The sequence below is a fragment of the Oryza glaberrima genome, chromosome 1, assembly GCF_000147395.1.
Source record: "Oryza glaberrima chromosome 1, OglaRS2, whole genome shotgun sequence".
NCBI lineage: Eukaryota > Viridiplantae > Streptophyta > Magnoliopsida > Poales > Poaceae > Oryza > Oryza glaberrima.
In genome coordinates, this window is record NC_068326.1 from 29558912 (window position 1) to 29576425 (window position 17514).

Here is a 17514-nt window from a genome sequence, read left to right on the forward strand (position 1 = left end):
TCCATAATGTTGCAAAGAATGGGATGAGTCTCATCCCATTCTAGATTGCAACATTATGGGACGGAGGGAGTAGTATATTGTAACACATGAAAAATCTCTTCCCCCTTGTTCTAGATTATCTAATTCCACAACAAACAAACGCACACAATTGCTTGCACTTTCACTTTGTTAAGTTAAAGCCCGATGATATTCCGTAAACTCCAGAATTGTATCAATTTTAACTTCATAAACATGATCAACGAATCGACGAATGAAAAATTACCAAGGGCTAGGTGACTAAAAGCAGAATTTATTATAAGGTTCTCAAGAGCGAAGGCCAGAGCACAAGAATGCTCATAGCAGTACAAGACTTAGGTTGGATCATATGCAGCATAACAACACAATCCTGATTGCTTGAACATTCAACATCCAGGACACACATAATAACACAAATCCTTAAACGAGCAACCAACTGGGCACACCTCAGCTTATTCTGTGGACCATGGACGACAAACCTGTGCCTAGAACAACTACCTTAAGCAGGAGGCTTCATCAGTGAAGCCACCTTCTGGGAAGACGGCCTTGCCATCAGGTCAGTCCACCAGGCCTTCACATGCGGGTATGCGTCCAACACGGATGCGTGGGGAGTAGCCCCCAAGCACACAGTGCCAGCCACATGGCTTAGGTCCGCGACACTGATGTAGTCTCCAGCCAGGTACTTGCACTTCGTCAGGCGCGCCTCGTACACCTCCAACACCTTCTTCAGCTTCTCAAGGTTCTCCTCAACAACTTTCTCGTCGGGGGGTGCCCCAAACAACATCGGACGGATTAGGCACTGAAAAAGAATGGGGTTCAGTGCAGGAGTGTACTGGTTGGACTCCACTTCAAGCCACACATCCACCATTGCTGACTCCTTGAGGTCGCCATCCTTCAACAGCTCTGGTTTGTTCTTGCGGCATACATACTTGCAAATTGCACGTGATTCTAACAAGAAGAAATTAGACAGAGCTATCAGTTATGGTTAAAAAAACAACATTTGTAAATGACCAAGATTCTACAGGCATATGCTCAACAGTGGTCTCTTACTCTAAGAGACTGGCCCAAAACTGCAATACTATGCCTGTCGTAGGAATTAAAATTATAAACATGATTTATAGGCATTGGCTTGAACTCGTAATTGGCAGTAATAGTATGTATTATTTCATCATATTCTTCAAAAGAAATTTATTGCTTCATCAGTTTGAGACCATCCCGACCATGAGACTATGGTGCATGACTAAAAGGCTCAGTTTGGTTACTCTTAATACTTAACCAATAAAAACCTTAACCCTGACAATACAATGACAGTTCGCGATGGCAATGAATTGTACTTTTCATTGGGTGAGGTGGTTTGTTGCAGGGTTGTTCCCACAGCCCACCTGGGTTTGAATCTTGAATCTGCAAATTTTCTCCTCGGGGATTTCTTGAACCTTTTCTTCTTAATTCCAAGATACCTAGCCTCCTCCTGGCTATTCCTTTTTTTTATTAATTGTATTTTTCACCATAATGTATTAATGAATTTCGCAGACTCCTTTTATCTTTGTAGACACCTCCTTTTAATCTTAATGCAATTGGTTGGTCGCTTCTTTTGGCCAACCCGGCAAAAAAAAGGACTCATTTATCCTTTAATAAAGAATATCCATAACACTGAATCAGGTGCTTCCAGAAAAAAGGTCATGTGAGGATGTGCTAGCGTTGTTAGTATATGTTAGGAAAAGAGGCATGATAGTTTCCACGGTGAAAGAAAAATCAGCTAAAGCATCAGTTCCCTTTATTTACGAGGGGGAAAAAAGGATAAAACACCAAGAGATAGCATCATACCCCAGAGGAACAAGTCACCATCTTGCAAAGCCGGCACCTGACCAAAGGGCTGCAGAGGATATCACAAGAAACAATGAGTTTAGCAAACAAATGTCATAGTTATCCCCCAAGTGCGACAAATGTATTTATTGTCAAAGTTATGCTGGTGAGATAATCCTATGGATAGGGACCTTCACTCACGACATAACAGATTCCAGAAAGGTGACATATGGTAGCAAGTGTAAAAAATTAAATTGCTACATCACAAACCAACTAAAAGCATACACATATAAATATATCACCATCAAATATGAGTAATATAAAAGAAGCTAATGGTGGTGCCGGTGGTGAAATGTGCCAGCCCCTACCACCTCTTTGAGTTGGCAGGATTATCTAAGAAGTTGATATTTGTGCATGTGACTTTTAATAATGTCCTTTATGGATTGATGTTTGGTTGAAAACTATATTTATTTTAGGAGTTCTCAAATTAAAAAATACGACATATTTATTAGAAAAATAGAAACCATTACAACGCATGGGCATCTGGTTAGTTGTATAACAAACGTGTAAAAGATGGCATTCCCATCTATTCCTCTGTTCAATGGTTGGAAGAGGCAAAAAGTCCATAAGTTGGACACTGAAAATGTTAGAAGTAATAGAGCACAGCCAGCAAATTTATATTGGTCAGGATAAGGCTGATGAAGCATGCAGAGTTGATTAAAAAAATTTCTCCTCAAACAATACTGTACGGTCTACCAGACAATATTTACTATAGGAAACACCTGGCAGCGACAAGTGGTCATCTACTACCTCCTTTTAAATTCTAAACCTCATCACCTAATTATCACGCCTCCTTTGTTCCCCAGAAAATTAAATGGAGGCATTTGTTTGTTCTTTGCCTACCTATAGCTTCCTTCACTCCAGTCACTTTTCCCTTTCCCTTTCTCTCAAATGGATTTGGAGATCAGGAGTAACTAGTTCACAAATTAACATGGCAGGAAATCAATTCTTATTAGCAATTCTCTCGAACAGTTTATTAGAAGAACTACAAATTTCTGTTCTTCGAACGGATATAAACAATAAACTTTTCCACATTTGATCCAGTTCACCTTCTCTCGAACAGTTTATTAGAAGAACTACAAATTTCTGTTCTTCGAACGGATATAAACAATAAACTTTTCCACATTTGATCCAGTTCACCTTCTCTCGAACAGTTTATTAGAAGAACTACAAATTTCTGTTCTTCGAACGGATATAAACAATAAACTTTTCCACATTTGATCCAGTTCACCCACCCAAATCTTGCTACATACTCTTGAACTTAAAGCTGCGCACATTTATCATCAGGGCCTGTTTGGTTCACACCCTGAGAATAGGCGTCCGATTTTGGTGGCCTGTGGTTGGATGCCAGTGAGAGCGCTTAGGTCAGGGCACCATCCAAACAAACCTCTCAAACAGAAAACTGGAGATCGTCTAAATCCCAGGAGCAAATCAGAGAAGCACACCATAATTTCTTTGGGTCAACATCAGCCATTCGATCTAAGATGGACAGATCAGATCTTCTACTTGAGGGCTATACGAATACGACATCATCAAAATGGTAGCCTAATATAGCATGATCATGACATACCATAGTGCTGTGTGTACGTGGCAGCGTCGGTGGTGGTTGCAGGAAGTGAGGATGTTAGCCTTGTGGGGGGGGGGGGGGGGGGGGGGGGAGAAAGGGTGGTTTGATGCTGAAGTAGCAAAGCAAGGATTACTACCGTCTACGCTGTGGATGACAGAACCCAAAATTCGTGGTATTGAAGGATTACCGGAAGAAACTATATATACCTCCTTCATATGTCTACTTGGAACACAGTACTTCTTAAACATATTTTATTTTCGTCTTAAACCTAAACGCCTCATCGTAGAACTCCTAGATTTCTTATTGGGTGATAACTCCCAAGTCCCAAGATATTAGCGGCCGCAGCAAAATCGCTCCCGTTGACTGAAAGTGAGGGCATGGAAACAACATATCTCGTCGTCGACTGAGGGAAATCGTAACAAAAAGAAAGGAAACAACTAGCGAGCGAGGGGAGGGGCGGTGGGCACGTACGTTCCTGGCGAGGTGGTCGGGGGCCTTGTGCTCGCCTTTGGAGAAATCGAGCGGCACGATCTCGTACTCGGCGCCGGCCTCCTCCAGCACCGCCACGCACCTCGTCACGTTCCACGACAGCGTCGACCCGTACAGCTTCATCGGAGCCATCGCTTTGCCCTCCCCCCCCCCCCCCCCCCCCCCCCTCCTTCTCTTCTCGCTACTACGCACCGCGCGCGGATGGATGGATGGTGGAGGAAGCCGAGAAGGGGACGCCGGGCTGGGTTCCCGTTTAATAGGGGCGATGAGGAGGCCACGGATCGGAGGGGAGCGGAGCGGAAGCCTCGCGCGGGTGCGGTGGAGCAGGAGGAGCGGGTGTGGTGGTGGTGGTGGTTGGTGGGTGGGCCGTCGAGTTTCGGTTGGTCAAATGGCCCCGCGAGTCTAGATGCTTCCGGCCTCCGAGGCTTTGTTCCACTTTTTTTTTTCCTTCTTTGTAACCATAAAAGGACAACCTCAATGTATAATGTATGTTGCCGAACTTGATAGTAGTGTGGGGTCCAAGAGCAGGTGGTAGTAGTACATGATAGGGTCCACAATGTATCTGTGTAAGGACTAGGAAATAAGGTGGGACTCTCTCAAAGGAAAGCATCTATTCTCAGCATCATGTGACCCTATAGTACTGTACCAATATTGTAGTTTATTTTTTATTGCCGGCAATAGCACTATGACCTGGTTGTTGTTGTTTATCACTTTCACAATGCTTCTTACCAGGTAGTAGGGGTCTTTTCCATGCTTATTACATGGTTTTTCATACATTGTGGATGCCAAGAGCAAGTAATACTTTATAAATCAGCTATAAACACGTGCGAAAAAAATAAGAAAAAGGAGAGAAGAAGAATAAGTTAAAGATTTATAGCCAGATACAGACTCCAAAACATTATGTATATGTGAGATGTGGGATTATATATTAATGATGTAGTAGATAACTATTATATAAATGTGTTATTAAATTAAATATAGATAATTTGAAACTAGTAGTTGACTATAATATTACTATTAAATTTGTTCTAATAATCAAGGAGTGTCCCTTAAGAATTAAGAGTAGGAGTACTGGTTTGCATTGGATTGATGCTAAAACAATATCCTACTAACTTTTTATAGTTTAAACAATAAATGTGATAGTTTAGTTTGATCATATATGGTTGGTAAAGCTGATGATTCATTGAAGTATAGATCTAGAATTTTTTTTACTGTATTATAAAATTTGTCTCAGAATTGATAATGCCAATATTTACGAAAAAATTAGTAGTGTTTGCTAGTTGTACTGCTATCAAAATATTGACAGTACTATTCTTTTCCTCCACCGATGACGGATCGTACCGCGAGATGCGAGTACGAATATTTTTCGCACATCAGTAACAAATCGGGAGGGATTCAAGTCCGACTACGAGTACAAGTATTTAAAGTTGTTACACCTCCATCCTAAAATAAGTACAGCCGTGGATATACGTGTTCAATATTTGACCATCTATCTTATTTAAAAAATTTATGAAAAAATAAAAAATAGTCACACATAAAGTATTATTCATATTTTATCATCCAATAACAATAAAATATTATATTGACGAACGGTCAAAGTTAAACTTTGAATATAAACCGTACAAAATTGCACTTGGGACTGAGGGAGTACTTGCTAGCGCGCCAACGAGGCGTCGAGATCCGAGCAGCACTGGAGCAGCACGATCGAGTGAAGTTCAATACTGCTCATATCTGCCGTTGTCTTTAAAAGACCATCCATATCATAGAGATGCTAAGAGATACTACAATACATGTATCTTATGAATAAATTACATGTACGCGGTTTTCTTGTACATACATTTGGATTTCAATCTAACTTCAATCCTACGATCCATCGTACTCTTCTTTCTCCTAACCCACACACTGCAGCCTCTGGCATCCACTCGTCTCATCTCAAAATAAAATAAATTAGAAATATAGTATTAGTTAGGTTGCTTTATTTTAAAGTGAAGAAAGTAAACAACTACTCCCTCCATTTCATATTGTAAGACTTCTTAGCATTATTCACATTCATATAGATGTTAATAAATCTAGACACTATATATACTTAAGTTTATTAACATCTATATAAATATCTATATGAATATAAGTAATGTTAGAAAGTCTTACATTCTGAAACGGAGAAAATATCACTTTGTAATGCACTAGTGTTCAACCTCACTAATTGGAGCCTTGTCAAGTTGTCATCGTGGTTGAGGCCAAGGAGAAATAATTCAAACCATTTCACATATGATCAATAGGTATTACCATGTAAAATAAAGCCACTGAAAAGATACACATTTCACGTTGCATAGTATTTCTAGGGGCTCATAATCCATTTTTTGCCTCCAGTTCAACACTATATTTTTCAAATCAGCTCCTAAACTATTTTAATTTATACTTCTGTTGAAACATTTTACAATGAGAACTTCATTGCTAGAAACCAAATAAAAAACACGTCCCTGAGTCCACCCACAAATATCTTGTATATGATTATGTCAACCTACGTGGATCCACCCATCATTTCTTCGCTTTCTATTCCACATCCTCCTCTCTTCTTCCCCATGGAATCGGCGCTGCTGACAACTAGTCTACCACTCCTAGCCAATCCATCGTTGTTATCGCTCCCTCCTTCGCTCGACTCACAACCACCGTTGCCATCTCCATATATCACCCACTGCCCCATCGAGCTCGCCAGACCTGCTACCCCTTTCCTTGGTGACGTGTGAAGCTCGGTGGCAAGTTTACAGCACGGATCGGAGATAGAAGCTAGGTGGCGGTGAGCTTGCGGCATGTAACACTCCACTTTTCGTGAGACGTTAAAAACTAATTCGGTAAAATCCTAATTGCGAAAATTTCGTTCTTTGAGTGTGAGTCTAAGTCGTGCCATGGATCTCAATTCAATCTCCATCGTTGTTCCCTCTCGTCGCCATCAAAATCGTCCACCTCAAGATTCCAATTCCGATTCAAGTCTCCAAATCAAATTCCAAAATTCAAGTCCTCTCTTTGAATCCTCGCCAAATTTTCGCCCGACCCCCAAAATATCCAAATTTTCCCCTTTTGATCTCTTCCTAGACCCTTCCTCTCATCCAGATCCCAATCCAGAAGTCCAAGTCAAATTCCATGTTCAAATCTTCTCCAAATCAATTTCTTGGAGAAGTCTATTTTGCCTCCCTCTATTTTGGATGGACCAATTTCCTCCTTTGGCCCATCTCTCTCTCGGCCCGTCCTCTCTCTCAGCCTTTCCCTCCCTCGCTCCGCATGTGCGCCGCACGCGCGTGCGCGTGAGCCATCGCCAAGCCGAGCTCTCTCCCTCTTCTCACCTCAGTGCCAAAACTCCCGCCGCCGCCGTTTGAACCCGCGCCCGCGCTCCGTGCGCGTGCTCCTGCGCGGTGGCCGACCGCCCTGGCGCCAGCTGCGTCGCACGCTGCCGCTCTGCCGCTGCACACCGCTAGCATCCAAAACCGGGAGGCAGAGACCTCCGTGGTCACCACCGGCGTCACCCCCTATCCGCTGCTCCAAGCCGCGTCCTTCCAAACAATGGAGGCAGAGCTCCTCTCCCTCCCTGCCCCCACTATCTCTCCCTTTGTCTCTCATCCAGTTTTGGGCAAGGAGCAGAGTCCCCTTTTCCTCACCCTTTTTTCCTTTTCTCGGCCTCAGCCGCTGTCTCCTTCTGCCGCCCGTGGCCACCAGCCGCGCCCTAGCACCAGAGCCAGTTGCCGCCTTGACCGCCCTACGTCGGTTCCCCCTCCTAAACCGCCTCTTCTCCGCCTATAAAAGCCAAGCCGCTCCCTCCTCTCTCTGCTCTTGCCCCTCCACCGCCGTCGCGCCATTGCCGCGTTGCCGCCGAACCATCTCTGCCGCTCGTCGCTTTCGCCTCCTCGCCATCACGCGTGCCTCGAAACCGGCGCGCGAGCAGCCGAAGAGGACTCCGGCCACCCCTCTTCTTCCCCTTCCCCGGCCCAAGGCCGGAGAACTCGCCCCGCGCCGTCGACCGCCCATCACTGCCCACCCGGTTCGGTAGTGCCTCCTCCCGTTCCCCTTCCTCGCTCTCCCTCGCCCCCTCTAGTCTGCGTGATAGCTCGGTGGCACTCCCGAACGCGCGTAGACGCCGCCCCTAGACCCGCCGCCGCCTGGCATGGCCTCGCCGCCGTTGTCGCCCGCTCCCGGAGGCCGCCGCTCGTCGCCGGCCCTCCTCGGTGCTCTTCCGCCCCATCCGACGCCGGAAACGGACTCCTTGAACCCCGGAGATGCTTCCACCGCCTCGAATTGAATCCTCGTCGCCCCTCCGCCATTTGCCCCTTTTCTCGCCGCCGGCGAGCGCCGCCGCGATTCGTCGTCGCTGGTCTCCCTTCGGTGAATCCGAGCCGGTGGCGCACTCTATCTCCTCCGTCTCATCGTTCCGGTGTGCTCCCTCTCTCTCGAATCGTCGCGACAAGCTCCGGCGAACTCGGCCGCCGTCCGCCGTCCATTCGGCCGCGCCCCCTTTCTTCCTCCTCTCGCCGGCCCGTGTGGCCGCCGCGTAGGCGCCACGTCGGTGCCAACTCGGCTAGACCGAGTCAAACCGGCCAGCCTCGCTTCCCCCTATGTGCGTGCGCGGACCACGGTGTGCCATGCGGCTGCACGTGGGCCCATCGCGCCTCGCTCCACCCGGCGCACGCGCCCGAATCGCATCCACCAAACCCTATCGCTGCCCCTCCCATGAGCCCTTCCCCCTAATGGGCCGACCACCCGCGCCCGCGCCGGCCCAATGGCCTGACCGCGCTGCGCATGACCCCTTGGGCCGCGCCTAAGCCGCCTGAGTAAGTCTAAATGACATCCCTCCTTCCTTTTCTTTTCCAAAGGATTTGATAAATCCTTTTCCTTTAGACAGAAAATCCAAATAATCTTAGGAAATCCATATCTCCTCAACCGCTCGTCCGATTGACTCCGTTCCACTTCCAGTAATTCCGTAAAATTGAGATCTATTTGATGGCACTATTATTTAGTCTAAATAGGGTCTTTTTCTTGGTCTTTTGTCTAGGTTTTCGATTGTTTGCGTATAGTTGCGGTTACCGGATTTTCGTCGATCGTGGATTTCTCGAAGATTCGAGAAGCTCAGTGAAGACTTTGAGCAAGGCAAGTCACCCTTTGACCAATTGCTCCTATAATTGGAAAATCATTATTATTTTGTTTACAACTTGCATTATTAGAATCACACACTTAATTTGCTTGGCCTCAGTTTGCGTGCCAAACCGACGGACCTACCAAGTAGTCGCACTAATTCCTGTAGGTTGTACTACCCTGATTCCTTGTCGCTCCACCCTTGTGGTACTTCGGTATCCGTGCTGTCTGAGCGCGTGTACCAAATATCCCACATACACCGTTGATTGTCGAAAACTTGGGAAATGGGTTTGTGAAGCCTTCAAAACCCGACATGTGGTGTCGGTGTGTTTGAAAATAAAATGAATTGTGAAAACTCGCGATGCGGGGGTTGTGCCTATTTGGCACTGTCCCGTATTCGCATATAAGGACCGACTCCTGTGGGAAACTCATCAAACATAATCAAAGTGCAACCACAAGGTGGAATGGGACACCCTGGCTAAGTAACTAGTCGGTTTAGGGAAACCTCGCATGCCAATAGTTGGGAACACCGGGGCGGGGTCGGTTGGAGCCAAACCGGGTTCCTAGTAAGGCAAGAACGAGAAGCTTGCTAACTTACCGATCGAGATGGTTGGAGATAATTTGTGAACGCCTAAAATGGCCTATGTTTATGTGAGGATTTGATCCTTCTATGTGGCATGAGGTATCCCTAGGTCGGCTTGGGAAAGGCTTTGTCGTGAACCTCTGACAGCGGCCAGTGTCTGGAGTAAGTTCGTGTCTTGTGGGTAAAGTGTACCCCTCTGCAGAGGTTAATTAACTGTTCGAATAGCCTTGCCCACGGTCATGGGCGGATGTGAGGTGGTTCTCGTTGCGTAGATTTGTTTGCGTGTGCTTTGTGAAAAGTTGTTGTGGATTGGGAATCGTAACCAGAATCAGCCTATGTGGCAAATGGATGACCTGAGTGGTCAGAAATGAATCTGTGTGATTCGAGATGTCTACAGGCATCATAGACTAGGCTTCCTGAGTGGCAGCGGATTGTTGTGCCGCTGGGCAGCTAGACTCTGGGAGTCCGAGAAATTGAAAAAGGCTCTGGGAGCCGGTTAATCAAGTGAAATGGCTCTGGGAGCCGATAAGTAATGATCTGACTCGGGAGGTCGGTACATAACCATTTGAGTTGTTGAAAAGCATCTCTTAAGTCGAATCGAGACGCAAGTCTCCTTTCGACCCAAAGTTAAAAAGAAATAAATCACTTAGTGATTTCAAAAATGATTTCAAACAAAGGATTTGCAAAACAACCTTGCCTCTCTTCCACGCTTGCATTAAACACCTAAATTCCCGTGACTTGCTGAGTACGAAAGTACTCACCCTTGCTCTATATAAATATATATAGTTCCTGTCACACCCCAATCTGGCACCGCCGTACAACACACCTGACAGGAGCGTGTCGTGGGAAAAACGGCGCGAACCGCTTCCTACGAAACCGCGATCTCAGTACCAGTCCCAGGACATAGCGCTGGTACCCACGGTGACAAATATGAATCATTGCAATCCTTAAAATAAATAGAGGACTTATTTACCTTAACTTAGGTTGCAGCTCAGAACAACCCGAGATTGCAACCGACGACGCGGACGAGGAAACACCAACAACAGCGGCAGCAGCAGAACCAACGGACTAACACCCAACACCACAGGCGACGGCTGGGAACCAGGACGAAACCCTAATCTTCACTTTACTTCATCTTTAACTTCCGGGCGGAGGAACTATATATATTTATATAGAGCAAGGGTGAGTACTTTCGTACTCAGCAAGTCACGGGAATTTAGGTATTTAATGCAAGCTTGGAAGAGAGGCAAGGTTGTTTTTGTAGATTCTTTGTTTTGAAATCATTTTGAAATCACTAAGTGATTTATTTCTTTCTAAGTTTGGGCCGAAAAGAGACTCGCGTCTCGATTCGACCTTAAGAGATGTTTTTCAACAGCTCATTTGGTAATGTACCGACCTCCCGGGTCAGATCATTACTTCTCGGCTCCCAGAGCCTTTTTCATTTTCTCGGACTCCCAGAGTCCAGCTGCCCAGCAGCACAACAATCCGCTTCCACTCGGGAAGCCTAGTCTATGATGCCGGTAGACATCCCGAATCACACAAATTCGTTTCTTGACCACTCAAGTCATCCATCTGCCACATAGGCTGATTCTGGTAACGATTCCCACACCACAGCAACTTTTCACAAAGCACAGGCAAACAAATCTACGCTACAGGAAACACCTCACATCCACCCATGACCGCGGGCACGGCTGTTCGAACAGTTAGTTAACCTCTGCAGAGGGGGTACACTTTACCCACACGATATTACTAACCCGGATCACCCAGCCCGTGAGATCAGCCACGTCGGGAGACCCTAAGGCTTTCATGACAAGGCATTTCGAAAGCCGACACAGGTTTACCATATGCCAACGAGAGGGGTCCCAGACCAACACCAGGTTAGGTCCCAGACCATACTGTGCCAGGAAGCCCGAGGGTTCTCCCCGACACCACCCCGTTGAATCCACATGTCTCTTGGCATCATGGCTCCCCCGATTAGCCAATTACTCAGCCAGGGGCATCCCATTGCACCCGTGTGGTCGCACTTATTATATGCTCGGATGAATTTCCCACAGGAATCGGTCCTTATATGTGAATACGGGACAGTGCCACACAGGCACAACCCCCGCATCGCGAGTTTTCACAATTTATTTTATTTTCAAACACGCCGACACCACATGTCGGGTTTTCAAGGCTTCTCAAACCCATTTCCCAAGTTTTCGACAAACAACGGTGTATGTGGGACATTTGGTATACGCGCTCAGAGAGCACGGATACCGAGGTACCACAAAGGTGGAGCGACAAGGAGTCAGGGTAGTACGGCCTACAGGAATTAGTGCGACTACTGGGTAGGTCCGTCGGTTTGGCACGCAAACCGAGGCCAAGCAAGTTAAACGGGTGATTCTAATAATGCAAGTTGCAAACAAAATAATAATGATTTTCCAATTATAGGAACAATTGGTCAAAGGGTGACTTGCCTTGCTTAAAGTCTTCACGAAGCTTCACGAATCTTCGAGAAATCCCACGATCGACAAAAATCCGGTAACCGCAACTATACTCAAACAATCGAAACCTAAACAAAAGACCAAAAGAAAGATCCTATTTAGACTAATTAGTAGTGCCATTAGATAGATCTCAATTTTAGAGAATTACTGAAAGTGTAACGGAGTCAATCGGAGTTACGGATCAGGAGATATGAATTTTGGAAGTTTATTTGGAATTTCTGGAATAAGAGGAATGGTTTATGGAATTTATAGAAATAATATTCTCAAGAATGTTATTGACAGTCACAGACGCGCGGGACCAAAGGAAATGATTTATGGAATTTTGGGAATAAGGAAATGATTTATGAAAAAGGGAAAAGGATTTACTAATCCTTTGGATAAGAAAAGGAAGGAGGGATCGGATTTAGACTTCCTCGGGCGACTTAGGCGCGGCCTGAGGGATTCACAAGGCTTGGCCGGCCATTGGACCGAGCGCGGCCACGGGGAGGCGGCCTATTAGGGCGCGCGGGGAGAGGGAGAGGCCCGACGGGGTGGGCGCGGTCCGCCGCGCGGGGTCCCGAGATGGGCCCGCATGGCGGCGGTCGGGTGTATGGTGGGGAGGGCGCACGCGGGGACGGGTGAGACGGATCGGTGGATTGGGTGCGGATGCGGTGCGCCGGTCGACAAGGAGGCAGCCTCAAGGCTCACCGGGGTCTGCGCGCACGGGGATGAAGGGGCGAGGGCGAGTGGCTGACCGGCTTGACCGGGTCAAGCCGACGTGACACCTATGCCAGGCCACGTGGGCGGTGAGAGGAGGAAGAAGGGGGATGCCGAGATGGACGACGGACGGTGGCCGAGTTCACCGGAGTTTGATGCGGAGGTCTAGGGCCAAAGGGAGCACACCGGAACGATGGCTAGGATAAGAGGGAGTGAGCCTCTGGCTCGGATTCGCCGGGGGGAATTCGATGGCGATGGATTTCGACGGTGGCGGCCGGCGGCGATCAAAAGGGGAAATCGCGGCGGGGCGACGAGAGGTCGATTCAAGGAGGAGGGAGCATCTCCGGGGCGCGGGGAACTTATTTCCGGCACCGGATGGGGCGGAGGACTGCCGAGGAGGGCTGGCGACGGCGGCGGCCTCCGGGAGCGGGCGGCAACGGCGGCAAGCCTATGGCGGGCGGTGGCGAGACCTGGGGCGGCGTCCATGCATGTTCAGGGGGCTAGCCGAGCTACCACGCGAGCTAGGGAGGGAGAGGGCGAGCGAGAAGGGAGAACGGAGGGTGGCACTACCAAGCCGGGACGGGCGCAGTGACGAGCGGCCGACGGCTCGGGAGCGAGCGGCCTCGGGCCGGGGAAGGGGAAGAAGAGGGATGGCCGGAGTCCTCGTCTCGCATCCACGCACGCACCGGCCTCCGACGCGTGCGACGTCGAAGAGACGAAGGCAAGAGGTGGGAGCGGCGGCAAGGCGTCAACAATGGCGCGGTGAGTGTGAGGCGAGCGAAAACGAGAGAGGAAGGGGTTTGGGGGCGGCTTGGGTTTTATACTGGAGGCGATGTCGGTTTGGGGAGGGAGGGAAACCGACCTTGGTGGCGGTCAAGGAGAGCGAGCTGGCGGTGAGCTGGTGCAGTCGCACGACCAGCGTCCGCGCTTTGGCCGCGAGCGGCTGGGACCATGGATGACATCAGCGGTGGTCGGGAAAAAGAGGAAAGGAAGAGGGAAAGGAGGGCTTGACCCTTGCCGAAACGGGAAAAGGAGGAGGGAGAGGGGAGTGAGACAGGGGCTGCCTCTCTCGGCCTTGGAAGCTAGCGGCGTGGAGCGGCGGAGCGGCAGCGCGGCAGGGCACGACGCAGGCGGCGCCAGGGTTTGACGCAGCGGCGACCGGGGCGTTGGCCAAGCGCGAACCCTCGCGGGAAGGGCGAAGGCGGTGGGAGCGGCGTCCTTGCCGGTCGGCCATGCGCGAGCGCGCGGGAAACGGCGACGCGGCCGGAATTTTGGGGCGGCGTCGGCAGGAAGCGACGCCGAGAGAGAGAGAAAAAGGAGACGGTGCTGTCTCTCGCTCCCGAACACGTGCGACGCACGCGCGAGAGAGCTGGGCCGAGAGGAGGGGATGGGCCGGGAGAGAGAGGAATCAACCCATCGCTAAGGGAGGCAAAATAGACTTTTGCTGAAAGATTTTGATTTGGAGAGATTTGGAGTTTGGGTTTTGAATCTAAATTTGATACTTTGTACACAAGGGTTCAAGGAGTCAAGGAAGGAAACAAAACGGGAGTTTGGATATTTTGGGATTCGGAAATGTATTTGGCGAGGATTCAAAGGAAGGGATTGACTTTCGGAATTAGATTTCGGAGACTTGAATTGGAAGAGGAAAGTTGAGGCGGAGGATTTTGATTTCGATGAGAGGGAACAATGGGATTTGAAACCGAGATCCATGGCACGACTTAGACTCGCACTCAAAGGACAAAATTTTTCACAATTAGGATTCGCCGAATTAGTTTTTAACGTCTCACGAGAAGCGGAGCGTTACAGTTCCTCCGCCCTGAAGAGAAGATAAAGTGAAGTGAAGATTAGGGTTTTGCCCTGGTCTCCAGCCGTCGACTGTGGTGTTGAGTGTTAGACCGTTGGTTCCGCTGCTACTGCTGTTGTTGGTGTTTCCCCGTCCGCGTCGTCGGTTGTATTCTCGGGCTGTTCTGAGCTGCAACCTAAGTTAAGGTAAATAAGTCCTCTATTTATCTTAAGGATTTGCAATGATTTATATTTGTCACCGTGGGTACCAGCATTATGTCCTGGAACTGGTTCCGAGATCATGGTTTCGTAGGAAGCGGTTCGCGCCGTTTTTCCTACGATACGCTCCTATCAGGTGCCGTTGTACGGCGGTGCCAGATTGGGGTGTGACACGGCCCCTCCTCACCTCACACATGTCAGGGGACTTGGAGAAGCTAGACGGTGTGGCATAGAGGAGCCTGACGACGTTGAGGGGTTGCCGGCAATAAATCTGCTTGGGTCGTTGTTTGATAAACCATCGTATGTTACTCCAGTTCCCTCCTTTATCTCTTGAGCCACACGCGTGGCATCACGCTTGCCCAATGTCGTTCCTTGCCTATGGTTTCGTGCGCAGATCGCCTGCTTACGGCCAACGTATAACGTGGAAAGGCAAGACCACTTACTAGCTCATCGCGATAGGCTCGTAAAAGCATATGATGCATTGTTTTCCATGCTATCACTATATCTGGATCAAAGGTTAACTCTGGTCTCTTTGAGTTCTTTAGTTGAAGTTTTCAACTCATCTTTCTCGTTTTTCACGCGTACGTTTTCCAAACTATTAAACGGTACATATTTTTTTTAGAAGTTTTATGTATGGAAGTTGCTTTAAAAAATATATTGATTAATTTTCTAAAACTAATTAATTATACGCTAATGATTCGTTCCGTTACGTGCGCTTACGTGCGCGATGATTAGTTACCAATAACAAGTGCCAAACACAGCCTAAGGCATGAACTGTCCTGGTGTTTTTTTTTTTTTTGAAAAAGTACTGTAGAAAAGTTTCCTAGAGATGAATTGCCCTAGTACGTCGCAGTTTGTTCCTTTGTCTTCATTTTCATTTTGCTCTGCCTTGTTATTTTTCCTGGTTTTTTTCTTCAACAAGCTTGGAATCTCTATTATGGCTTTCTTAATTAGACAAATAAATTTATCCTCTAATCTGATTAAACAAATGTCGCTCTTATTTGACAAATGACAAGTTAACTACCTGAAATATGAAAAAGAATGCATGTACAACTTTTAGGTGAAACATCAGATGGGAAAACGTTCAATATACCAAGAAAACTATCCGGTCGTTCAGCTTGGACGGTTCTGAACCGTTCAACGACGTCGAGTCGTCGACGCAAGCGATCGATGTATGTCAGCAGTGACCGAAGATGCACGAGCTGTCATGGCTGATGTACATTCCAATTAACCAGCACCTAATCTAGCAATCAATTATTCATCCACATGTTAAATCTTCTGAAAAACGGTTTTCTGTAATACTACTCCGTAACTAATAGTTGAGCTAAGACAATTCACTATTAATCGGGGACCCCAGCAACGTCTATAATCTGAAAAAAAGATGTTCTTGTTTGTAGATAATGGATGAGGGAATAATCGATGATTCGTGCTAGCAAATGCGTACTACACTGATCAACATGTTCCTTTGCATGATAGCATAGCAAAGATCACTACGCGTGACGGCGTGAGCTTTCTAAAATTAACATTTCGCGAGAAGGAAAATAGAATGTGTGTGGTGGCTACAAAGGCAACCTGAAAGTGAAAAAGGGAAGAGCTAAGCTTGAAGCATAAGCAGGATTGGCTACCTGACGAGCAACCAATCCAATTTTTGCAGGTTATCTACTAAGGGCCTAGCTAACACAAGGAATCTTTTTTATTATTTTGCATATTGTAGGCAAGTGTTGTAACCATCTACAGTGCCATTGTTGGTTTCAAAACTTTGAGACAGCAAAACCTCCATAAACAAAGAAACTAATAGCTGGAAACTAAGAGTGAGCAATCAGTTTCAGACAGTCGGCCATGGCCCTAATTGGCTAATTATATACCGTATGGTCCGTATTTCAATGAAGTGTTCTTTGGTGCGACTTGTAACTTGTAAGTAGTAGTTAGTCTCACTAATTAGACTGCCCTCTGAGTTTTGGACATTTTTTATTGGTGTCTAGATGGACCTTAATCATCAAAATAATTAAGTTGGTGATACTACATTTTGGCTAGACAAATAAATGTGAATTATGTTGATTTTGTGACCTTATCAAACTGTGCTGTGCTTCTAAGGTGAAAAAAAATATATATCCAAAACTAACGAATCTCTGTACAGCTGTGCCACTTGAAGTTAGTATGGCCGAGTTAGTTACAAACTTTTTCTTTAAACTTTTAACTTTTTCATTATGTCAACATTTTTCTACACATAAACTTCTAACCTTTTCGTCACATCGTTTCAATTTCAATCAAACTTTTAATTTTGATGTGAACTAAACACACCCTATGTTCCACTTGGTGCCATGAAATTTTGACAGTTTTGGTAACGAGACGAATATTGTCACCAACTCTTTCAAGCTCTAGCAGACTGGTTCCACAAATCATTGCACTTGCTGGTCGCCGTCGAACCGTCGATGTCCCATGAATGACATACCGACGAACGTCACAAACCAACACATGTGTTGGGATCTGCTGCGCCTGTGATCGGTTGGATGATAGTAACAGGCATCCTTAATTGTTCAATGTCACTGGAGCAATAGGAGCAAGTTTAATACTTCATCCATCTACTTTTGATAGTCATATTTCATCTTGGCACAATGACCAAAGATAAGTAATTCTACTTATCATCCATTTAAACATGCTATAATTATTCCTCGTAAACAAGCGATTTATTAATA

At 46.9% G+C, this 17514-nt stretch overlaps 1 protein-coding gene across 1 annotated transcript; it reads right to left on the bottom strand.

The window, feature by feature from the left end:
- Positions 1-273: 273 nt before the first annotated feature.
- On the bottom strand, positions 274-4099 carry LOC127779994 (probable glutathione S-transferase GSTF2). The gene is made up of 3 exons (XM_052306940.1): positions 3917-4099; positions 1840-1888; positions 274-963 (listed from the first exon to the last, which is right to left on the bottom strand). Exons 1-3 carry the CDS (start codon positions 4064-4066, stop codon positions 515-517), a joined length of 648 nt encoding a protein of 215 aa, XP_052162900.1. The 5' UTR covers positions 4067-4099; the 3' UTR covers positions 274-514.
- Positions 4100-17514: the final 13415 nt, after the last annotated feature.